Source organism: Leptosomus discolor, chromosome 11 (assembly GCF_034619465.1).
Source record: "Leptosomus discolor isolate bLepDis1 chromosome 11, bLepDis1.hap2, whole genome shotgun sequence".
Taxonomy (NCBI): Eukaryota; Metazoa; Chordata; class Aves; order Leptosomiformes; family Leptosomidae; genus Leptosomus; species Leptosomus discolor.
This window is the reverse complement of record NC_141401.1, coordinates 4,587,928-4,607,141: the sequence shown is the minus strand read 5'-3', so window position 1 is coordinate 4,607,141 and position 19,214 is coordinate 4,587,928. Positions and strand designations below refer to the sequence as shown.

At 39.7% G+C, this 19,214-nt stretch overlaps 1 protein-coding gene across 1 annotated transcript in view; it reads left to right on the top strand.

Annotated features, from left to right (window-relative positions):
* The first annotated feature begins 5,930 nt into the window (after positions 1–5,930).
* The window catches only part of LRRC28 (leucine rich repeat containing 28), a 54,696-nt gene continuing 41,412 nt past the window's right edge, over positions 5,931–19,214 (top strand). The window contains exons 1-5 of the mRNA XM_086471657.1: positions 5,931–5,974; positions 8,761–8,989; positions 13,584–13,624; positions 16,306–16,343; positions 17,111–17,248. Of these exons, the coding sequence (XP_086327783.1) occupies positions 8,822–8,989; positions 13,584–13,624; positions 16,306–16,343; positions 17,111–17,248 (385 nt within the window). The 5' untranslated portion in view covers positions 5,931–5,974; positions 8,761–8,821. The remainder of the gene's footprint in view (positions 5,975–8,760; positions 8,990–13,583; positions 13,625–16,305; positions 16,344–17,110; positions 17,249–19,214) is intronic.

The following is a 19,214-nucleotide window of genomic DNA, read 5'->3' as shown; positions in this document are numbered from 1 at the left end:
AAAAACAGACCAAAGACCATTTCTTTCCATTTCCTGCCCGAAACTAATAAACATCCATGTGCCGCCTAAATTTGCTACATAAGTTTTACTACTTTTCTGGCTTAAAGTGAACCAAAACTGGAGATAATATTCTAAGTGGCTTTAATTGAACTAAATTGGTCAAGTTTAAGGAGTTTCTTCAAGTGAATTCCAAAAGATAAACCAAATTTTATTCAATTATGCACTTGTGAAATACAACAAGACTAGATGATCTTTCGAGGTCTCTTACAACCCCTAACATTCTGTGATTCTGTGATAAGTTGAAAAACAATACACAGTTAATTGAAATTAATTTGAAAGCCTTGATTATCTTGTCAATAAGAAGTAACAGAAAATATCTCCATACCAGCTCCATGCACCTTTAGCAGTCATTAAAGGACTGACAACTGAGTAAGCCACGGAGAGCTGGCTGATCTGTTACCTTTGTGGTGATCCCACATTGAGATTTCCTGATGGAGCAGAGGCAGAAATGTTTATTCTGCCTATTGTTATATTTGCTTAGCACATTAACAGAGGAATTTGGTTTCTGGGGCAGTCAGTGAGGCATTGTTCTTCTTCCAGTTGAGATTAATTAGATCAGTGGGAATTCAGAATGAGCAGAAATGGCATGATCAGGGCCAAAATCCACGGCTCACTTATTCTGTGTAAGTGTTGTTCCGTTCCAGTTGCAGCTTGTCCAAATTACTAGTATTTTCCATTACTTCTTAGGAAGTCTATTCCACAGCATAATCAATATGACTACCAGGAAATCTCCCTCAGTAGATGGGTTCAGCCCAAATTAGTGACAAACTGTTTTAAAAGCTACTTTGAGCAATGCTGATTTGAACCATACCAGGCATTACAAGTAACTTTCTTTCAAATCAGCTGTTTCACTAGCATTACCATGCCATTGAAAAAGGAGTCAGCTAAAGTTTGATAAATACAACAACAAGTAAACTGAAAATAAAAAGACTTAAGCCAAAGGTGGGTGATGTCGAAATTTTATACTGGCATGCTGGCACTTGGCATGCAGGAGCTCCATCTGCCTTCCACTTTTTGGTACTGCTGCCGAAGCCAGAGTTTTAAGTAAAACCTTTACGGAATCAAAGTTAGAAGCACGGCGATGAGTCACTGTAACTTTATTCCACTCAAATAAAACAGCCCTGTCACTGCACCAAAAGTACTAACTGGAAGTTAGGAAACACCTCCTAAGAAGAGTCAGGATTTTCTGGAGAATGGATTCTTTCTCCATCAGTAAAACCAGAACATTTTACTGAGTTTATTTCTTTCTGGTATGAGACACAAATCAATGAACGTGTGTGAAATGCAAAAAAAAAACCTCCTATGGAAAGAACAGGTCCTAAATTCTGGAAAGTTATACCAATTGAGATCTTGTATCATTGCATATATGAAAGCTGTATATACTGAAAAAGCGTTACGTAAGCCATTGTAAAGTGGAAAAAAAAATAGAATTAGTAGACTTGAAATTCTAGAAGAATGCAACTGAAAAAATTCTTAGTAGTGACAATCACACCGTAGCGTATATTGTCTCTCCAGTAAAGTAGGAAAGTATGCTTCTTAAAGTCTCAGTTTGGGGAATCTGGTGACGACACAAGGCCCCTGGCTCTTATTAGAAGGAAAATGTATGTCAGTAGTCCCCATAGATGAGGGAGAAATCCACTCTCAGTGTCTGCAAGAGCAGAAAAATGAAAACGTGTACTCAAATGCACGAGAACTTTCAAAATTCTAGGCAATTTACCTTTTCTAGGGATAAGCAGAAGACTAAAAGGTAGCACCATTGAGCCCCCATACCAGAATCCTGCCATTTAAAGGAGCACTGTACCATTTTCCTAGACAATTTCCAATGTCCCAAGCATGTGTTAAGCAGACTCTTCTCCTGTCTGACTACGGAAAAGAAGTTCATCGGCTATGAGACCTGGCAGATGTACCAGACAGTCCACTGCGTTACTACTGCGTTCCACGCTTGTGCATGTCATACGCTAGTCCACACCCTTCAGCAAGCAGAACCTAAAGGAAGCTGAAACTGCATCTGTTAATCACTGCGTTGATCTGTTGATTCCTTGCGCCTAGAAGATTCCTCCAACCCATGGGACCTCTCTGTACCAGGTATAACTGCATGAGCTTGGTGTTTAGTGATACATTTTTGCTTCACTATCATTCTCAGAATACAGTGATGTCCGAGAAAGCCCATCTTGCATTGGTAGTTAGCACACTAAAGAGCTAAGGTTAAAAATATTTAATAACTATCCAACCTCAAAGGAGAAAAACTCTTCCTGTCATGCATCTGTCACACTAAAGTTTCCTGCTGCTAAAAACTGACCTTTAATTGCTCAGTGAATATTTTGATCATAATCCATACTTAGAAAATCTAATTTAATGCACATGATTCAATATAAGTGGTATCCACAGTACTGAGTGGAAAAGACTCACCCAAGATTATTAGGGAGGCTGAACCTCAGAGTGTTCAGAACTCAAACCCACAAGCTCAGTAAGACATTTTGGATCTCCTAGTTCTGTGAAGTTGAGAGCTAGGAATCTTGTCACAAAAAAAAAAACCTAATAAAACCAATTTCTTCATGTTTCACTTGGCAAAACAAAAGAAAACAGTTGCATAAAGCTTTACTATAAAAAGATGTTTCTAATTGCCTCTTCCCAAAGTTGTTAGTCTCAAATGGTTACCTTGTGTAATAAATTTGATAACGTATCATCATCTCTTTTTATTCACGCTACATTCATCTGGCTCGCATAGGCTTGGCACAAACAAAGGATCACCAGTGGAACTGTGCCTATTTGCTCCGGTTACTGGATCTGCTCCGGTAAAGGTGGGTCTTCAAGACACTGGCAACTGCAAACTACTTAAATAGATGTACTTCTTGAAAGCTCCACCTCAAAACAAGTTTTATTAGTCTCTTTATGCAGGCACAGATGAGATCAGCCACCCTTCTGAGCAAGATGTAAATGTCAAGCCCCTCTGTTCCCTGTTCTCACAAGCACAAAACTAAGAATTAAACTAGGATAAAGAAACAGTAAAAACCTGTTTACCAAAGGGTATCCCACTAGTCTCATTTGTTAGATGGGAATGACTTGTCAACCATGAGGCAAGCACTCTCCTTAATGGAAGATCAGATTCCAATGCCCCCTGCTCTGCTCATCATTTTTAGCCTTGTGACTACACAGGCAAGACTGCACACCTGTGCTGGGCAGGATCAGAGCTTCAGAGATCAGCTTTCAGATCTGAGAGAGCAGCACTTTTTAGAAGCACTGCACAGAATTTGATGACACAAGCCCGGGAGATCATGATGGCATTGGTCAGGGAAAAAAAAATCAGACTGGGAATGAATGAGTGTGACGATTGCAGGCTATGCAAGACAATAAAGGGAGAAGCCTGCTTCAGGGGGAAAGACACAAGATAAAGTGATGTGTGAACACTCAAATCACATTAGAAATTCTTATGGATATTATGAAGCTATGAAGCAACTGGCACTTACCACTATATAGGTGGTATGAACCTGATACAGCTCTGGGACAAGTAAGAAAAATGTAATAGAGTTGAGGTGGGTGAGGACATCTGTTTGCCTTGGCAAAGAACAGCTCATCTCATTCTACAGACTCCTCTGCCAATTGAAAAGCAGTCTGGAGAGAATCATATACGTTACTCCATTATCAGTAGGGAGAAGACATTTTAAATACTACTAGTAGGAACCCTCTCACTCAGAAAACAAAAGAGAGATTTAAAAAATACCCTTTCAAATCCTTAGTTTTAAAACTCCCCACTGAAATACTGACAGTCCCAGTACTTTATATATATTAACATCTTTAATAGTTTCAGTGATCCTACACTGTTCCTACAGTTGATGTTGAATCCATGTGCACACTATGTTTTATAATCACTGAAGGCACACCCTGAGAGCTGAATTTGTTTCTGTGACAGAGCAGAACCAAAGACATTTTAGCATTGCTCTGACCTCTGTAGTCCCTTTGTTGGTGAGAGCAGAAAAGAAGAAACAGACAAAAGTTTGCTCTCAAAAATATCAGAGTGCAGTAATCTTATCTCCTCTCTGTTACTGTCTCCAAAAAATCCCCAACCAAAAAACCAAAACCACTACAACATACGTGCAAATAAACATATTAAGTATCTTGTCTCTGTTAAGAGCAAGCCTCCAAGAAAAAAATCTTCATCTTTCCTGTCTGCACTTTAGTGGAAGAAGGCAGGTACACAGCTTCTGTCCTGATCAGTGACTTAATATCCTGCAGAACATTTGGTTTGACACATCACTGAATTCCCTCTGAGGAACGTGTTGCTAACTGTGCTCATATTCAGCTTCTACTTTGGTCTGAAGTATGCTTAACTTCTAATTTCTCAGATATTTATAGTGTGGGACCAAAGTGACATTAAGAAGTGTGATGTAATTGCTGTTTTTAAAACCATGGTGGTATACAATCAGGCCACTTCCTGGAATTTGACATCCAGCTGAGAAAACCGGACAAATACTATCAATCACAGTAAGAAATTATGTGTAAGAAATATGGAGGATGTGGAAATTTGAAGGGTAAATTATTTCATCTCAAATTATTTCAACAAAATCCAGTCTATATACCTGGGAAAAACCACTCCAAAAAGACTGCAAGTGGCAAGTAAGACCGAGCAAGTATACTTGTCAAAATCAATTATTGCCTTTCAAGTGTAGGAAAATGACAAATGAGCAATTAAAAATTGCTATTCTTTATTTAGAACTGAAAGAGAAACGAGTCTGCAAGAAAAATCTTAAGCTTTTTCTGTACATTGCGTTGCTTCAAGTGAAAGTTCTGTGAATATACAGGAGAGAAGAAATGCCTTCTGCAAGGTATTAATCTTCTACATTCAGCTTCTTGGTTCCCCTGCAGACCTGCTATGTGAATCTTGTTAAGACAAGTTTATGTTAATTAGTCTGTGGGAACTGGAAAGAGGATTTCTGCAGCTGGGGTTGCTTTTTTAGGCAGCTGGTAGGGCTAATCTTCAGCAAAGAAGAACTTTTAATACCCAGTAATGTTAGATATTCAGAGTAGGAGGGAATTTGCTGTTGTTAGAGTACTGACGTGACACAAGCAAGACTTTCCCTAGGATAGCATTTATGTATTGGGTCATCTTGGTAGGTGTGAATACACGTAAAATCCGTATCAGGTGAACAGCACGTAGGTGATCTGATTCCGTAATTCTGCTGTTTCAACAGGCCAACTATCATGGGTAAAAGTGGTCGTGACGGGCAGGTTTAGGAGTGCCTAAGAGTCGCCAGTGTGTGTTAACAAAAAATAAAATGTAGTGTTAGTGGCACCAAAATCTGGCTGGGAAGATGGTCTCTGGCCACCACAACTTTTACCCGCTTCTCCCTCGAAAGCTGCTAAGCAGGGACAAATGTTATGAACACCGGGAACTGTGTAAACACCCAGCAAGGCAAGCAGAGCCGACAAGCTGCCCCAAGGCCCTCTCTGGGAGCGAAGGGCCCGCCCTGTCCCTGTCCCTGTCCCTGTCCCTGTCCCTGTCCCTGTCCCTGTCCCTGTCCCTGTCCCTGTCCCTGTCCCCGCCCCCGCCAGACCTTCCACCCAGCCCTCGGCCCACAGCAAGAGGCGGGCGAGGCGCTGAGGTGGGACGGCCTCTCATTGGCTGGCAGAGGAAGGGACAGAAGGCTGGGAGAGAGGGGAACTTGTGATTGGATGGTGGGCGGTGGATTGCTTTTTGATTGGTTGAGAGGCGGGTGCGGGTGGTGAGGGGGCGGTGTTGTGGCGGGACGCGAAGCAGGGCGGTGCTGCGGCCGGGCGGTCTCTCGCGAGAGTCGTGTGGCGGCAGCGGTCTCGCGCGGCTGCGACCCGCTCCGCCCCCGGGTGCTTGGGCCGGCGGCGGCGGCGCCGCGCAGAGAGGGAACGATTGCCGCTCCCCGCTCCGGCGGCAGCGGTGCCAGTGAGTGACTGTCCCCCCGGCGGGGATGGGGGGGGGGGTTGGGGGCGGGCGGGGAGCGGGACAGGGCGGATCGGATCGGGTTTTGCGGGGGGGGTATGTGTGTGTGGGGGGGGGCGGGGGGTGTCTCCGCCGCTCTGCCCTCTGCTGTCTGCCCACCGGACCGCCGGGCTCGGCGCCTTCGTGAGGGGGTGTGAGCTTTCCCCGGGCCGAGGCCCGTTCCTCCGTGCCCCTCTCCGGCCTGCGCTTCAGCCGTGGGGGCGGTCTCCCGCTGCTGCCTCAGCTTTCACAGGCCTCCCCCTGTGGCGGCCCCCCCCCCCCCCCGCACCGCCGGGACAGGCCGGTTTCCCCGCACCCACTCGTGACAGACCGGCCTCCCGCGGTTCCCAGGGAGCACCGAGCAGGGCGGCTCCGTGCAGCTCCACCTCGTAGCCTCGTTGTCTTGTGCCCTGCGGCTCCTCCAAGTTTCCATCAGCCCGTGTGCGCTCCTTCCGCCCCCCCCCCCGCAGCAGTCCCACTGGGCTGGAGGCAGCCCGCAGGTCTGGGGAGGGGTCCTCTGAGCTCCCCGGTGTCACCGCTTCAAACAGGCCTGGCCCCCCGGTGTCACCCCTGCAAACAGTCTCGGCCCTCTGTCCTGTGCTCGGTGCGGGCTTATTTCTGTCTTCATCCTCTGTGAAACCGGTGGTTTTCTCCCCTGAATGACCTGACTCCTCACAGGGCCGTCATCACGGGGTATTATCTGTCTTCATCCTCCTTTTTTACTGTGCTTAAGATTGTGCCTGTTCCTTTTTGATAGTGCTGTGTCTTATCTGTGGAAAAAAAGTCTTTAGAGAGAAGTTTGGCTGGTGATGGAAGGGGGTAGGAAGGGTTTTGTTTGAAGTAAGAACTAAAACAGAGTAGGTGATGACTGGACTTTGCATTTGTGGGCTTGTATGTCTGTGTATTCATGTGTGCCGTGGCTAAATGTGGTCCAGTTGGTATACGGAGTCATAACTCTGAAGAGAAGTCTGCAAGTGCAGGACACCTAAAAAGCATCTCTGAACAAATTGGCAGGCTGTCGGACGTTTGTGTATGTGTTTTGTGACTTCACAGCTTTTCATTTTAAAAAAGTATTTCAGGGAAAGATGAGCTTTCCTTTACCATTTCTTACATCGTAGCAGTTAATGCTCGAATACTCTCAGACTATGCACATTAAAAACTCTTATGCTTCTCCCTGAATTATTTTAATGCTGATCACAGATGCAGAGTTTGGAATTATAGTGTCTTAATTTCCTTTATCTGCTGAAGGAGGGGAGCTTTAAGGTTGCTAGTGCCAAGGGCCAGCAGTGTGTGTACCCCATCTCCTTAACATAGCTCATGAAGGTAACTGTTACAGCAATGGTCCTTCTCGTTTCACCAGAGTTGGGCTCATACTTTTTAATCTTACAGATGATTCTCAGTAGGGTAATGGCTTGCAGAACTGATTTTAGCATGGCTTGAATTGGGGATTACTCAAGACTAGAAAAGGTGTGCAGGATAGTATGCCTAAGTTGTGATGAGTAGCACTTATGGGACTGCAAGAAAATAAATGCTGTATTCTTCTAGAAGGGCATAGGTCACTGATAAAAGCTGCTTATCTGCAAATCGGGGGAATTACTGAATCTGATAAAGTAGTTTGATTTACACATATTGTCCAGTTGAAAGTCTTCAGCTGGGTAAGGAGTTTTGTTTACGAAGATTACCATATGATTGGAAATCTCTCCTTCAGTAAAGGAATAAACTAAATTAGAAATGTTATTGGTGGAAAACAGTTATGATTCCTCGCCTTCTGTTAATGGAAATTAATTTGTAGCAAACTTAATAGTTAATAAATAGCCTGGATTTGTTACATTCTCTGACTTCTGACACAATTGAGAAGATGTAGCATTGCTGCTGTTACCTAAATCTAGGCAATGTAATAATGACTAGAATTTTGGTTGTACCTGAAAAACAACCTAAAAATCTGGTTCCAGATAAGAGTTAATTTTTAATTTGTCTTCGTACTTTTGTTTTCTGGATTTGAAATTGTCAGTTAAAGTTTGACATTTAGTTCTTTCTGCTTTTATTTTTAGGAAAGAGAGCTGAAAATCTGCTCTCACATTTAGCTCTCTATATATAATTTTCTTGCTGCAAGGTTAAGATTTCTCATATGTTAGTTTATTATTTTAAAATGCCCTAACTGGCTGTCCATTCCCAGTATCTTTTCCAACTGATAAATTCTTCCAATACTTTTATATGGGAAAGCTTAAGAAACTTCCATTGCTTTCTGTCATTCTGGATTAAAAGCTACGTGAAGGCAGTTTAGTCATCTGAAGAGAAGTCCTCTAATAATTTGTGCATTTTTCTTATGATCTGTGGATTCTTGTTTTAGCACACTTCATGGAATAGGTCTAGGACATCAATAATGGTTAGTAGAAAGAGGCTTCTCTTTTTTTCTTTCTCCCCCCCCCCCCCCGCCTCTTGTAGTGTCAACTTTGATGAAATTATCTGAAAGGTCCATGGAAAGTGGATTTAAAAAGCGCACTATGTATACCTTAAGACCTTGTTATTGCTGGTCTGAAAATATGCTAAAATTTTATTTAGAAAATAGTCAAAGACTTGCTTCTAACATATGGTGTGGATGTTCTGGGTACTTGATTTATGTGTTAACTGGAACAAGTGTGTTTAGATAAATTATCAGATAATGTGTGATAACTAACTCTTTCTGCAAAAGAATGCATGGCACACATCTTGATAATGGTGGTGTTTTTTCTTCTCTTTTTGTCTCCTAGGAATGGGTCTGCTTTCAGAAGATGCAATGCATTAGATGTGGTGCTTGGAACAGGATTAGTCATGGCATCAGAACTGTGTAAAACAATCTCTGAGGCAAAGCTGGAAAGGCACAAGAACTTGTTCTTAAATTACCGAAATCTCCATCACTTTCCTTTGGAGTTACTGAAAGATGAGGGGCTGCAGTACTTGGAGAGACTTTATATGAAAAGAAATTCCCTGACCACATTGGTACGACAACCTCTTTCTTGTGATGTTTACTGTCTGTACGTTTAGGAATTCTGATTTTCGGAACAGAAAAAGCAAGATAATTTAAAATAATAGTCTTGTAGCAAATCTGATCCTGAGTGATGTCATCCATTGTGAAATATGAGTATCTGGTTGTATTATATTTGAACTTTAGCTAATGTAGAGTATAATAAATGAAAGTTTATGACATTTTATGGTTACCCTTTTGAAGCTCTGTCAAGATCTGGTGGGGTTTTTTTGTGAGGTTTGTTGTTTGGGGTTTTTTTAACTGCCATGTATTTTGCTCACGTACTGGTCAGGCTTTGACACTATGCAAGTCTAGCCTACATTCCTTCGTTAGGCTAAACAACTTTTACCTTGGGGTGTGCCTTATTTTAAAGGTGTCATCAATCCCAGGGTCTAACTCAAAGCTTGCTGTTAAGGTACCGGTGAACTTGTGCCTATGGGCTGCTGTTGATAGGAGAACAAACAGTGAATTTCAAGGTTGTGGGATTTTCTGTTGTGGGGTTTTTTGTTTTGTTGTTTCTCCCTGAACTGAATAAGTTCTCATCCTGAATGAATGTTGTGACTTCAGAATTCAGTGTGGGCTAGGTAAATAACTGTGAGAGAGTCTCAGCTGGTGAGACTCACTGTAGAGAGTCAAAACTTGCCACTGTCAGTAGTCTCAAGTCTCCAAGTAATTAAGGTGGTTTTTTTTTTTTGTTTGATGGGTGTTTTGTTTTTTTTTTTTCTTGGGGTCTTCCATGGTATGGTAGGTAAAATAATAACCAGATCAGAAGAGCTGGAGGGCCTGACTACTTAAAATTCAGCAAAATTGTGTGTTTTTCAGTGCTTCCTAGAAAAAGTCCAGTACTCCAGTTTAAGGAATAGTGCTTAAAACTTTGAGAATGATACCTTAGAATTCCTCAATAAAGGTTTCACTTTTGGGGCCAAAAGCTGAAAGGACTCTGAAGGTTTTATGCCTTTTCTTCATCTCAAATGAGTCACTTAAGTTTGCACGTACTGTAGAGAATTATTTTGGCACTTCTTGGGTTTGGGCAAGTCCTTTGCTTAATAATGTAATGGGAGAATAGGTTTCATTAAATTAAAGCTGCTTTAAAAATTAACCAAAGACTGTAAACAGTTCTGTTTTGACACTTTGAAATTCAGTGGTTGTTTAGTGGTGTAAGGTTCACGAAGTTTGTACTGCTCAAAAGATGAAAGAGTAATGAGAGTTTTGCATATTACTTTTGTGCATGTATGTGTTAGAGCCTGGTTTTGTTCTTCTCAAAGCAATTGTAAAGTAGAAACCAAACAAAGTCTCTCAAGTAACAGTTTAGTTCCATTTTCCCCTTGATACCTGTTGATACCACCAGCCGATAGATGTGTAAGATGGCACAAGAGTAATGACCGCTGGTTACTGCCGACAGAAGTATCAAATGAGGGAGGCAATTCTTGCCCAATACTGTTCGGTGTTGTGATTGAGGCCCGGGATAAAGGAACTGAAACAATACTTAAAATGTAGATCATACCTAGGTAGGTCATACCTGGGCAAAACGACTTGCATACAGTGTGAAGCAGAGCATTAGGATTCAAAACGATCAGGATAATGTCACTTGGTGGAATCTCATTCAAGTACAAAGCACTAGCTGGGGCCTAGGCAAACAAAATTGGGTCTAATTCACTGAGCATCTGTTCAGCAGAATAGATGCTGAAAGTTGTAGTGGACCAAAATAGATCAAGTCAGCAGCATATTACAAAAAAGGCAGATGTCTTTTTGGAACAGAAGGTTTCACAATCTCCATTAAAAGCAGAAAGGAATAATTACTGGATACTGTTAAAGCATGAGCTGGAGCAAAGGTTGGGTCTGGGGTTTCAGGCTTATGAACAGCTTAGTTAAATTTGAAAGAATCTAGAAAGTAGCAACAATAGATTTTAAGAGAACATGCCCTGTGAGGGAAGGTTGAGAGATTTTGGTTAATTCTGCTTGCCAAAAGAGAAGACAGAGGAAGAAAAAAAGTAAAGAGGAGGAAAGGGTGAGAGCAGAAGTCGTCAGTATTTTTAGGAAGCAGTATTTTTGTAATGAATTTGTTTTGCTGGTAGGACAAGTAATACTCTCAGTGTCAGTAAAGTAGTAGTAAATTAGGTACACGGGGCAGGGGAGGGAATCTCATTGAGAATAGTTGAAAACAAATAGGCTATTGAAGGAATCTATATTCCTTTTGCTGAGACTTTTTGAAAGAGAAAATGTACCAATTTCTTTGAGGGGTAATCCTGTGTAAGAGTAGTTTTAATATCTCTCTCAACCTTGTGTACCTTTGATTCTATGCAAGATGATAAGCGTTAGCTCATCAATAAGTACTTTAAATTGCATGTGGATTATTAGCAATCATCAAAACTCAATCTGTGCTGTATTTCCTTAAAGTAAGGTGGGACTTTCATCCCACCGGTTCATTCCTTCAGAGTTCTGAAAAATGTTGACTAAATCAGCTTTTGTTCTTCTTTGCTATTCTAAAATGACTCTAGTCCTTGACAGATGGCTCCTATGAAAGGGTCTGGAATAGTTACACTGACAGAATTTGCACATACCTTGCCTAAGAATAATTTCATTTTTTTCCTCATTGGCAAGATGGAAATGATAGAGGGCTATGACATAATGAATGGATCGGGAAGCTGTACAGCACACCTGTATCCCCGTATCAAGTCTTCCAGCTTCTCCTCATTTAATGTTTGACTGATAACATTAGCCTTCCAGTAATCCTGTTTCCCTGTCTATTAGAAGGAAATACATGTTTCCCTTGATGGCACTGTCAGAAGCATCATCTGGCCATATCAAAGAACAATTGTTCTTAATTCGCTAACACAGAATACGCACTGCGGTCCTGTTCAGACGGATCAGCAGGTCCACTTTTTGAAAAATGGCCAGTGGGTGTGAGGGCGAGGCAAGCTTCGCTAAACTGCTGGGGCAGCACTGGTGAATCAATAATCTGCATTGTTTATTGTCATGTCACCAATAGAGACCAGAGTTAGTTTTACCTCTCGATGGATTGTGAATAGCTTTTTTTTTGTTTTTTTTTAATCTTAATTTCATTGTAGGATGTTGCATTGAGCAACTTTGACTCAGTGCCATTGTTATTATGGTACTCGAAGAAAAGCAGAATTTCTGTTACAGACTTGCTGAACTGTAAAGTTGTCTCTCCCCTGAGTTTAGCTCTCTTACAATATGAAGCAGTTAAAGCACGAGTAAGAGTATAACCTTCATGTATAATGTGAAAATAGTTTGTGATTCAGGTTAGTACCCTTATTCTAATAAAGGCTGTAGCATGACAGTGAATTTTTTTTCATATTTCCTCTTCAGTTTTTAAATTTCAGCTTGGACTTTTTTTTTTTTGTGCTTGAGCATGTTGCAGCCGTTGCATATTTCTCCAGCTTGAGCTTTTCTCTTTGACCGAGTAAAAGGTCTGTGCCGAGAAGATAAGTGCACTGTAGAAAACCTTCCAGTAGGTGGCAACAACTGATTAGTTATAGCTTGTTTCTTGGGTCTTGACGTCAACGAATTCATTTATTGAGCCATCGTTTGCTGCTCCATAGTTAAAAACAAACTGTGTTTTCTACTCAGGTCGAAGATGTGGCATGTTTGCTACATAAGAATATTACGGCATTATTTTTTCAGGTTAGCATGTTCCTTCATAATAAATTTATAAACACAAAGTTAAGTATTTTACATAGTAATATACCTTAAATTTACATTACAGTGAAAATTGGTAGGTTTTTTTAATAGTAAATTGACCATGTGATTGAGCTGCTATTAAATTAATTTGTTTCTGCGTATACATATTTTGTAAAAACTTTATTTCAATAAAACATACATACATTTAAAGTAGATTTCTTAAGCAATGAAATTGTCTTAACCTTGAGTAACTTTGAGCACAGCTACCAACATAACATCTGAAACTTATGAAGCTGATTTTGTGATATATGTTCATGGTTATAAATGCCGTCAAGAAACAGAATTGCAGCTAGGGATCAGTGAGCAGTTAGAAAATTATATGCGTGTTAATATGTAAATATGGAAATCTAGTTTGATGGGTTCAGCACTTCTGGCTTGGTGGTAATTAAGCTACACAAAGTTTGTAGGTCACTTCCCAGTTTAGCAGCATTACAAAATAAAATACGTTGTCGTTAGACATCTTGTATAGTTCTTGTTCTGCTTTAAGCCTGCGAAGGCTGCAGCATCTTAGCAGTCTCTTGGCTTCAACAAACTCGATTATTTGAATGTATTTTCAAAAGTAAGGTTTTGGTAATCCACCTCTTCAGCCTCTGGCTACCATTTAGTTGAGGACACATTAATGTCACTTCTAGGCTGTAGTTCTGTTTCAGTAGTGAATTGCTCATCCTTGATATATCCCAGATTGCACTGATGGAGAACGTGCGGGGATGTGGAAATAGGGTATTGTGTACAAGCTCCTTGTTGCCATTTCTTCTGTGACTAGCTGCTGACCTGTTTTAGTATGGTTATTAAAATGAGTTGGGTACACAATATGTGTGTGTCTGTTTTTTGTTCTGAAACCTAAAAAAATCTCTAACTCTTTTTCAGCCAGAAAACCTTGCACAGAAGCTTCCAAACCTCGTGGAATTGTGAGTTTGTGTAGGAGTTCTAATATATTTTCATTATGCTGATCCATCTTATCTTATAATAATTCTGGAATGTATTACTTGCACATAACCTGCCTCTTAAGTATGAAGGGTTTTCTTGGAGGGCAAGAAAGGGTCATTTTTTGTTGTGGTTTTGGGTTTGTTTGTTTGTTTTTTTTAAAGGAGGTATATCCAGATGTATTCAGTCCCATGTTAATATTTTCAATAATTTCTCATTTATTGTGTAATGAGAACTGTTAAACAAATATCTGCACTGCTAAGTGAAGAAATACTTACTCCCCAACTCCTGTGTAGACTCTTGTCATCCTGATAAAGCACTGGAACCTCCAGATGCCATGGTCAGATGGTTGTGACAGCCAGAGTAACAGGTTACTGCTTCCAGCCCATCCCTAGTTGCTCATTTCTACCCCAGCTACCACAGTTACTGTGATCTCAGTCTTGCTGACTGTAGTAAAGTTTTTTCAGAACCACCTCACAGATTGTCAAATAGGAGCAGGAATGAGCAAGCAGGAGTAGTAACTAATGATGATTGCTGTAGGCCAAATATTTCATCCAATCTTGTCCAAAGAATGGATGTCACATGAACTGCATTATTTTGACAATTAATTTTAAGCTATAAGCGCCTGAGTCAATGTGGTTTTTTTCCCCTCCCCTTTTCTTCTTGTGAGGGTACGATTTACTTGTATGGTAGGATTGGCAGCAGCGGCAGGGGGGTTAAAAGGGACATCCTCATTTCCCCTTTTATCTCATTTGGCTCACTTTCACTTGCGTAACTGATGGACCACTGATTCTGTCTATTTAATGGAAAGCTCCGAACAGGAGGAGGTGTATATCTGAGTAGTCTAATGCAGTCAGCTCTCTGATCTTGTCATCTTAATTTGGCCCTTGAAACCACACCTTTCTGGTACACGCAACCACAGTATAATTGAACTGTTTTGTAGGTCACTGCAGTCTCAAACTTGCTTAAAAGACAGTCTTGTCTCATCATGCCTGAGTCTTGAGAGTATGTTTATGCTCCGAAGCAATAAAATAAATATTTTTGTATTTGGTACACTTAGTATTTAATGATTTGCCATGGGGCATCAGGAAATCTCCATGTTATCTGATGGTGCCTTTAGGAAAACCTGTATAAATTACAGCTTAAAATAATCTCTTACAAACAATGAATTGTAGGAGTCAAACCTAATTATTTGGGGTTCAGCAAGCTTAGTTGTACCATTATCCCACACATTCTGGTGGTCTATAGAGAACTGCAGTGGGCCTGTGGTTTGTGTAGCTTGAATAGTACGAGGCATTTTTTGATCAGACAGTAAGAGATCTGTTGTTGACAGAGAAGAGACCACAAAATAAAGATTTATTTAACGAATTAATTTGTTACAGTAGCTTTAAATTTTGAAAGACAAACTTAACTGAGTTTCATTTTCCTGAAAGTTATTACATCTTTAGCAATTTCACTATATATTTTTAAAATTTTCAGTATTGTCTTTCTTCGTATATCATGTCCCACATTCTGGGATGCTAGGTATAGATCCCCAGAATGCAAGTTTTCTTAGCTTAAGTGAAATAGTTCACAAGTATTTTCAGGAGCTGCAGCTGTAATGAGTAAAGCAATTCTCATCCTGAGGTTATATATAAGGATTTCTACAAACATATCTGCTATCCTTGTATTTGTTAGGTTTTTAGTAAACTTTAGATATCTGCAATTTTTAAAGAAAAGGAGAAGGCTCAAATGCTCCATGCAGTTGAAATGTTCATTTGTCTTTTCCCTTCTTCTGCCTCTCTCTCCCTGAAAAGACGGGTTCCTACTTAGGAAATGCTGTTTGAATAGAATGGAAAAAAATATGCTGTGGAAATAATTTCCATGGGTGCCTAAGCAATTGGACATTGAGTACTCATTATTCCTTAACAATTAGGTACCAATATTTGAAAATATTGTTATTTTCTACAAGACCCGTTCGTTCATTTGCTGCAATGTTGGCTGAAAACTAAAATGTGTAAAATCTAAGAACATTTTTTGTGTTACTAGTAGTACTGGAAGTGCTTCAGCAGAGGGTGCTGAATATTCTTAGTGAAAGTCTGGCTGCCCTCAGTAACTACCTAAATGACCATGAGTAAGGTTGGGTTTTTCTGTTGAAAAAGGTACTGTAGGTTTGAACCCACTTGCAGTGAGTAGATCATGTGCTTTTTTCTTCAGTCGGTAAAGGGGTAAGAGTTTATGTGCAGGGGAAAATGTTCATAATTGTATAACTTGTGTGGCTTTGGGCTTTGTTTTCTTTTTTTTTCCTCAGCATTTAGTGCAGAATAACCCGGTGATCAAATATGGTTCATTGTGGTTATTCTATCTGCTGTATTCTTCTTCCTTTTTTTTTCCCTTATGACTCTCAAAACTAAAGCCCATTATTATTGTAACTATGAATGTTTTGTTTTAAATAATTGTATATAATTCTCTTTTATTTTTACGTTAATCATTTAATAGTCTAAGTGAAACTTAAGTACCTATCCATTGCCAGTTTATGCCGTTTCTACAGCTTTTGTGGTCATAGAGAGGAATGGCTTTGAGGGTGCTCTTTCAGTCTGAAATTGGATATTTTGCAAACTGATTATGTAGCAGAAGTCCTTGAGGGTAACAGGTGGTATCCTCTGCTTTTTTCTCCTCCCCCCAGGTACCTTCATTCAAATAACATAGTTGTTGTACCTGAAGGTAAGTAATCTACCAGCTCATAATAAGTGGCAGGAATCATAAAATATTCATTTTTCTTCTTTGAAGAGGCCTATTTTTTTCTTTTATTTTCCCGTAAAACATTAAAGATTTCAATACAAAATATACCAGTGTAGCTCCTCTTAGTTGATAAAATCCTTGTTTATGCTATGTTAAAATTCTTTTAATGAATTCTCATATGCACCTAAATGCTGTTTGCTTCAGTTCTAATTGCAGAAAGAGAAAAGGCTAAATGGCACTCATCTGAGAAACAAAAATCTGGAGTGTCTCCTGCTTTCAGCCAGTTACCACACAGAATACTCTGTTGGTTTAGATCGTGACAGATTTGAAACCTAAAGTATCAAGAACTTGGACTAGTTTCTCTTCCTTGTCTTACTTGTAGAGTTATGTGCCCAACTTCAGGAAAGTGCTTTAAACTCTTTCTGAATATATAAATTGGGTAGACTCGAAGCAAAGGAATGAAAAATGTGTTTTCAGAGCAGAATTGTCTGAGGAGAATCTAGAAATGGGAGTATTCTGTACATCACTTTGTTTTTTTTCCTCCTTGTTTCACTGACAGCAATGCTGTTTGTTAGATAGATAAGCATGTCCACAAATTATGTCATTCAGATGTGAGACCGGCTTTAATATGTCAAAATGTGCTCAGACATAGGTGTTAGGTACTGTGGCTTTTTATCCTCTCATAGTCCTATTAAGATTTTAACATTACTGTTGGGTCACATTCGTGTTTTAATCTGTTCTCTCACAAGCCATTGGCTCCCTCGTTAAACTGCAGTTTCTGGACCTAAGTGATAATGCCCTCGAAATTGTGTGTCCAGAGATTGGCCGCCTGAGATCTTTACGTCATCTCCGCTTGGCTAACAACCAGCTGAAATACTTACCTGCAGGTAAGTACAAATGCGTGAGGGATTACAGCAATGACAAATTGTATTTGAACTTAATTTGCATAATGATCTGCTCTAGGTGTATTCGTATCTTACAGGTGAAGCGTGGTACAGCTTGCATTTAAAGACTAGGCGGGGATTGCCATTGTATGTACTAAATGTACTCTGTAGTTAGGAAAAAGCCATGCTATATGTACTTGAGGTAAAGAGAAGTCCTGAAAAATGCTTCTGAAGTGGGAAAAAATTGATCTATTTAACAGTCTTTGCCATAGTAGCAAGAAAATACTGAACTTCCTTGAGAAGACACAAAATGCTAATGACAACTGTCATTATATTTCTTCTGATTTTCTGGAATATAAAGGATTCCAGTCCTTCCTTCCTTTCTTTTCGCCCAACAGCCCCGTTCTTGTATTTTTCTACAAAGACACATGTCTAGTAGGTTTGCCTGTGGCAGTTCTGCCTCACTGTGACAGTAAATAACAAGTGTTTGTCTTAGTAGTTTATGATAAAAAAGCAAAATTTATTCAAAGTAAATGTGACACAAAGTCAGAAAAAGTTGGCCACAGGCAGATTTTGAATGATTTTTTTTTTTTGCCTTCTAAATACTTTGATAAGCAGACATAACTGATTTTTATTCTTCCATCACCCTTACATCTTTCCAGATAAGATGAAAATATTTATTTTATTTTATTTTTTCCTCTTTCTGGCATACTTGCATTTTCTGATCTGCAGAGATGATAAAGATCTAAGGTCAGCATTTAAAAAACTGGTCCAACTTAAACTAACAGGTTTAGATTTGGGCTCTAATTTTAACTACGTTCTCAATGTGACCTTCATGTGTTTGTAAGTTCACATTGCTTATTCTCAAGAAATATATTGCAATAGCTTCTTAAAGTTTTGGTTGCAGAAATCTAGCTGTCCTTTCCTTGTACTTTTCTAGGCATAATAAGCTTAGTAAGAACAAGTCAAAGGATGATTATGATTAGAAAGAAAAAAAATTTATAGGACTATGTAAATGCTCTGGAATGAAATTAGATAAACCTGTTAAACATTATGACCCAAGGCCAATAAAATTTCCATCAATTTTCAGATGTCCTACATTCAAAAGAAAGGAGTGACTTGAGTGTGCTTTATGTTCCTCAAAGATAATTTACCTTATGGTGCTGTACCATGAAAGAAAGACTAGTTCAAAGAAAAAGTGACACATTTTCTGCAAAACTTCACACATTAACTTAAAAAGATTCCAAAAAAGACTTTCAAAAGGATAATTTACATTACTGAAGAGTTGATTTCAAGTCTACCACATTTGATTAGGAACTGGTATCAGCTGCATAGGCACACGGCATTTAATTCCTCCTGAAGTTTACAAAATTTGATACTGAGCATTGTCCCTAAGTGCGTTTGGTTTTGTGTGCATGAAAATTTTGCATGCTTAGAAATAATACTCCTGTTGCCTACTGTTGGAGAATCCAGTGGTGTCTGGTCTTTCTGGTTTTGCTGGTAGTGTACCCTCGGTTTATGCACATGCCATTACTGCTATCATTACTAATCCCGTCTGTTTGGTTGCTGTCAGTATCAACATGACTGGATGTCATACAGCTTGAGTGTTACCAGTCCGAGCAAGATTAGTCTTTCACTTACACTGGAGAGTTTGACCACTGCGGAGTTAATCTACTGCATTGAGTGTTTCCTAAATGTAACACTTCCTGAAGAGGGCTTCCAAGCATATTTTCATAGTTTTTCATCATAAAATTGCCAAGATTTCAAAGGTGACTTCATAACAAAATCTTTGTGTTTGGAAATAACATTTATGTTCAACAAGTGAAAAAATACAGCAAAATAAGTTTTGATAAATTGTTTTATCCTTAATAATATTGGTAGCATCAATCTTCATAATAGAGTTAAATAGAGTTCTGTCAGGAAAGCCAGCGAAGTTATTAAAATGAACTAGGAGGAGATGTGATTTCAC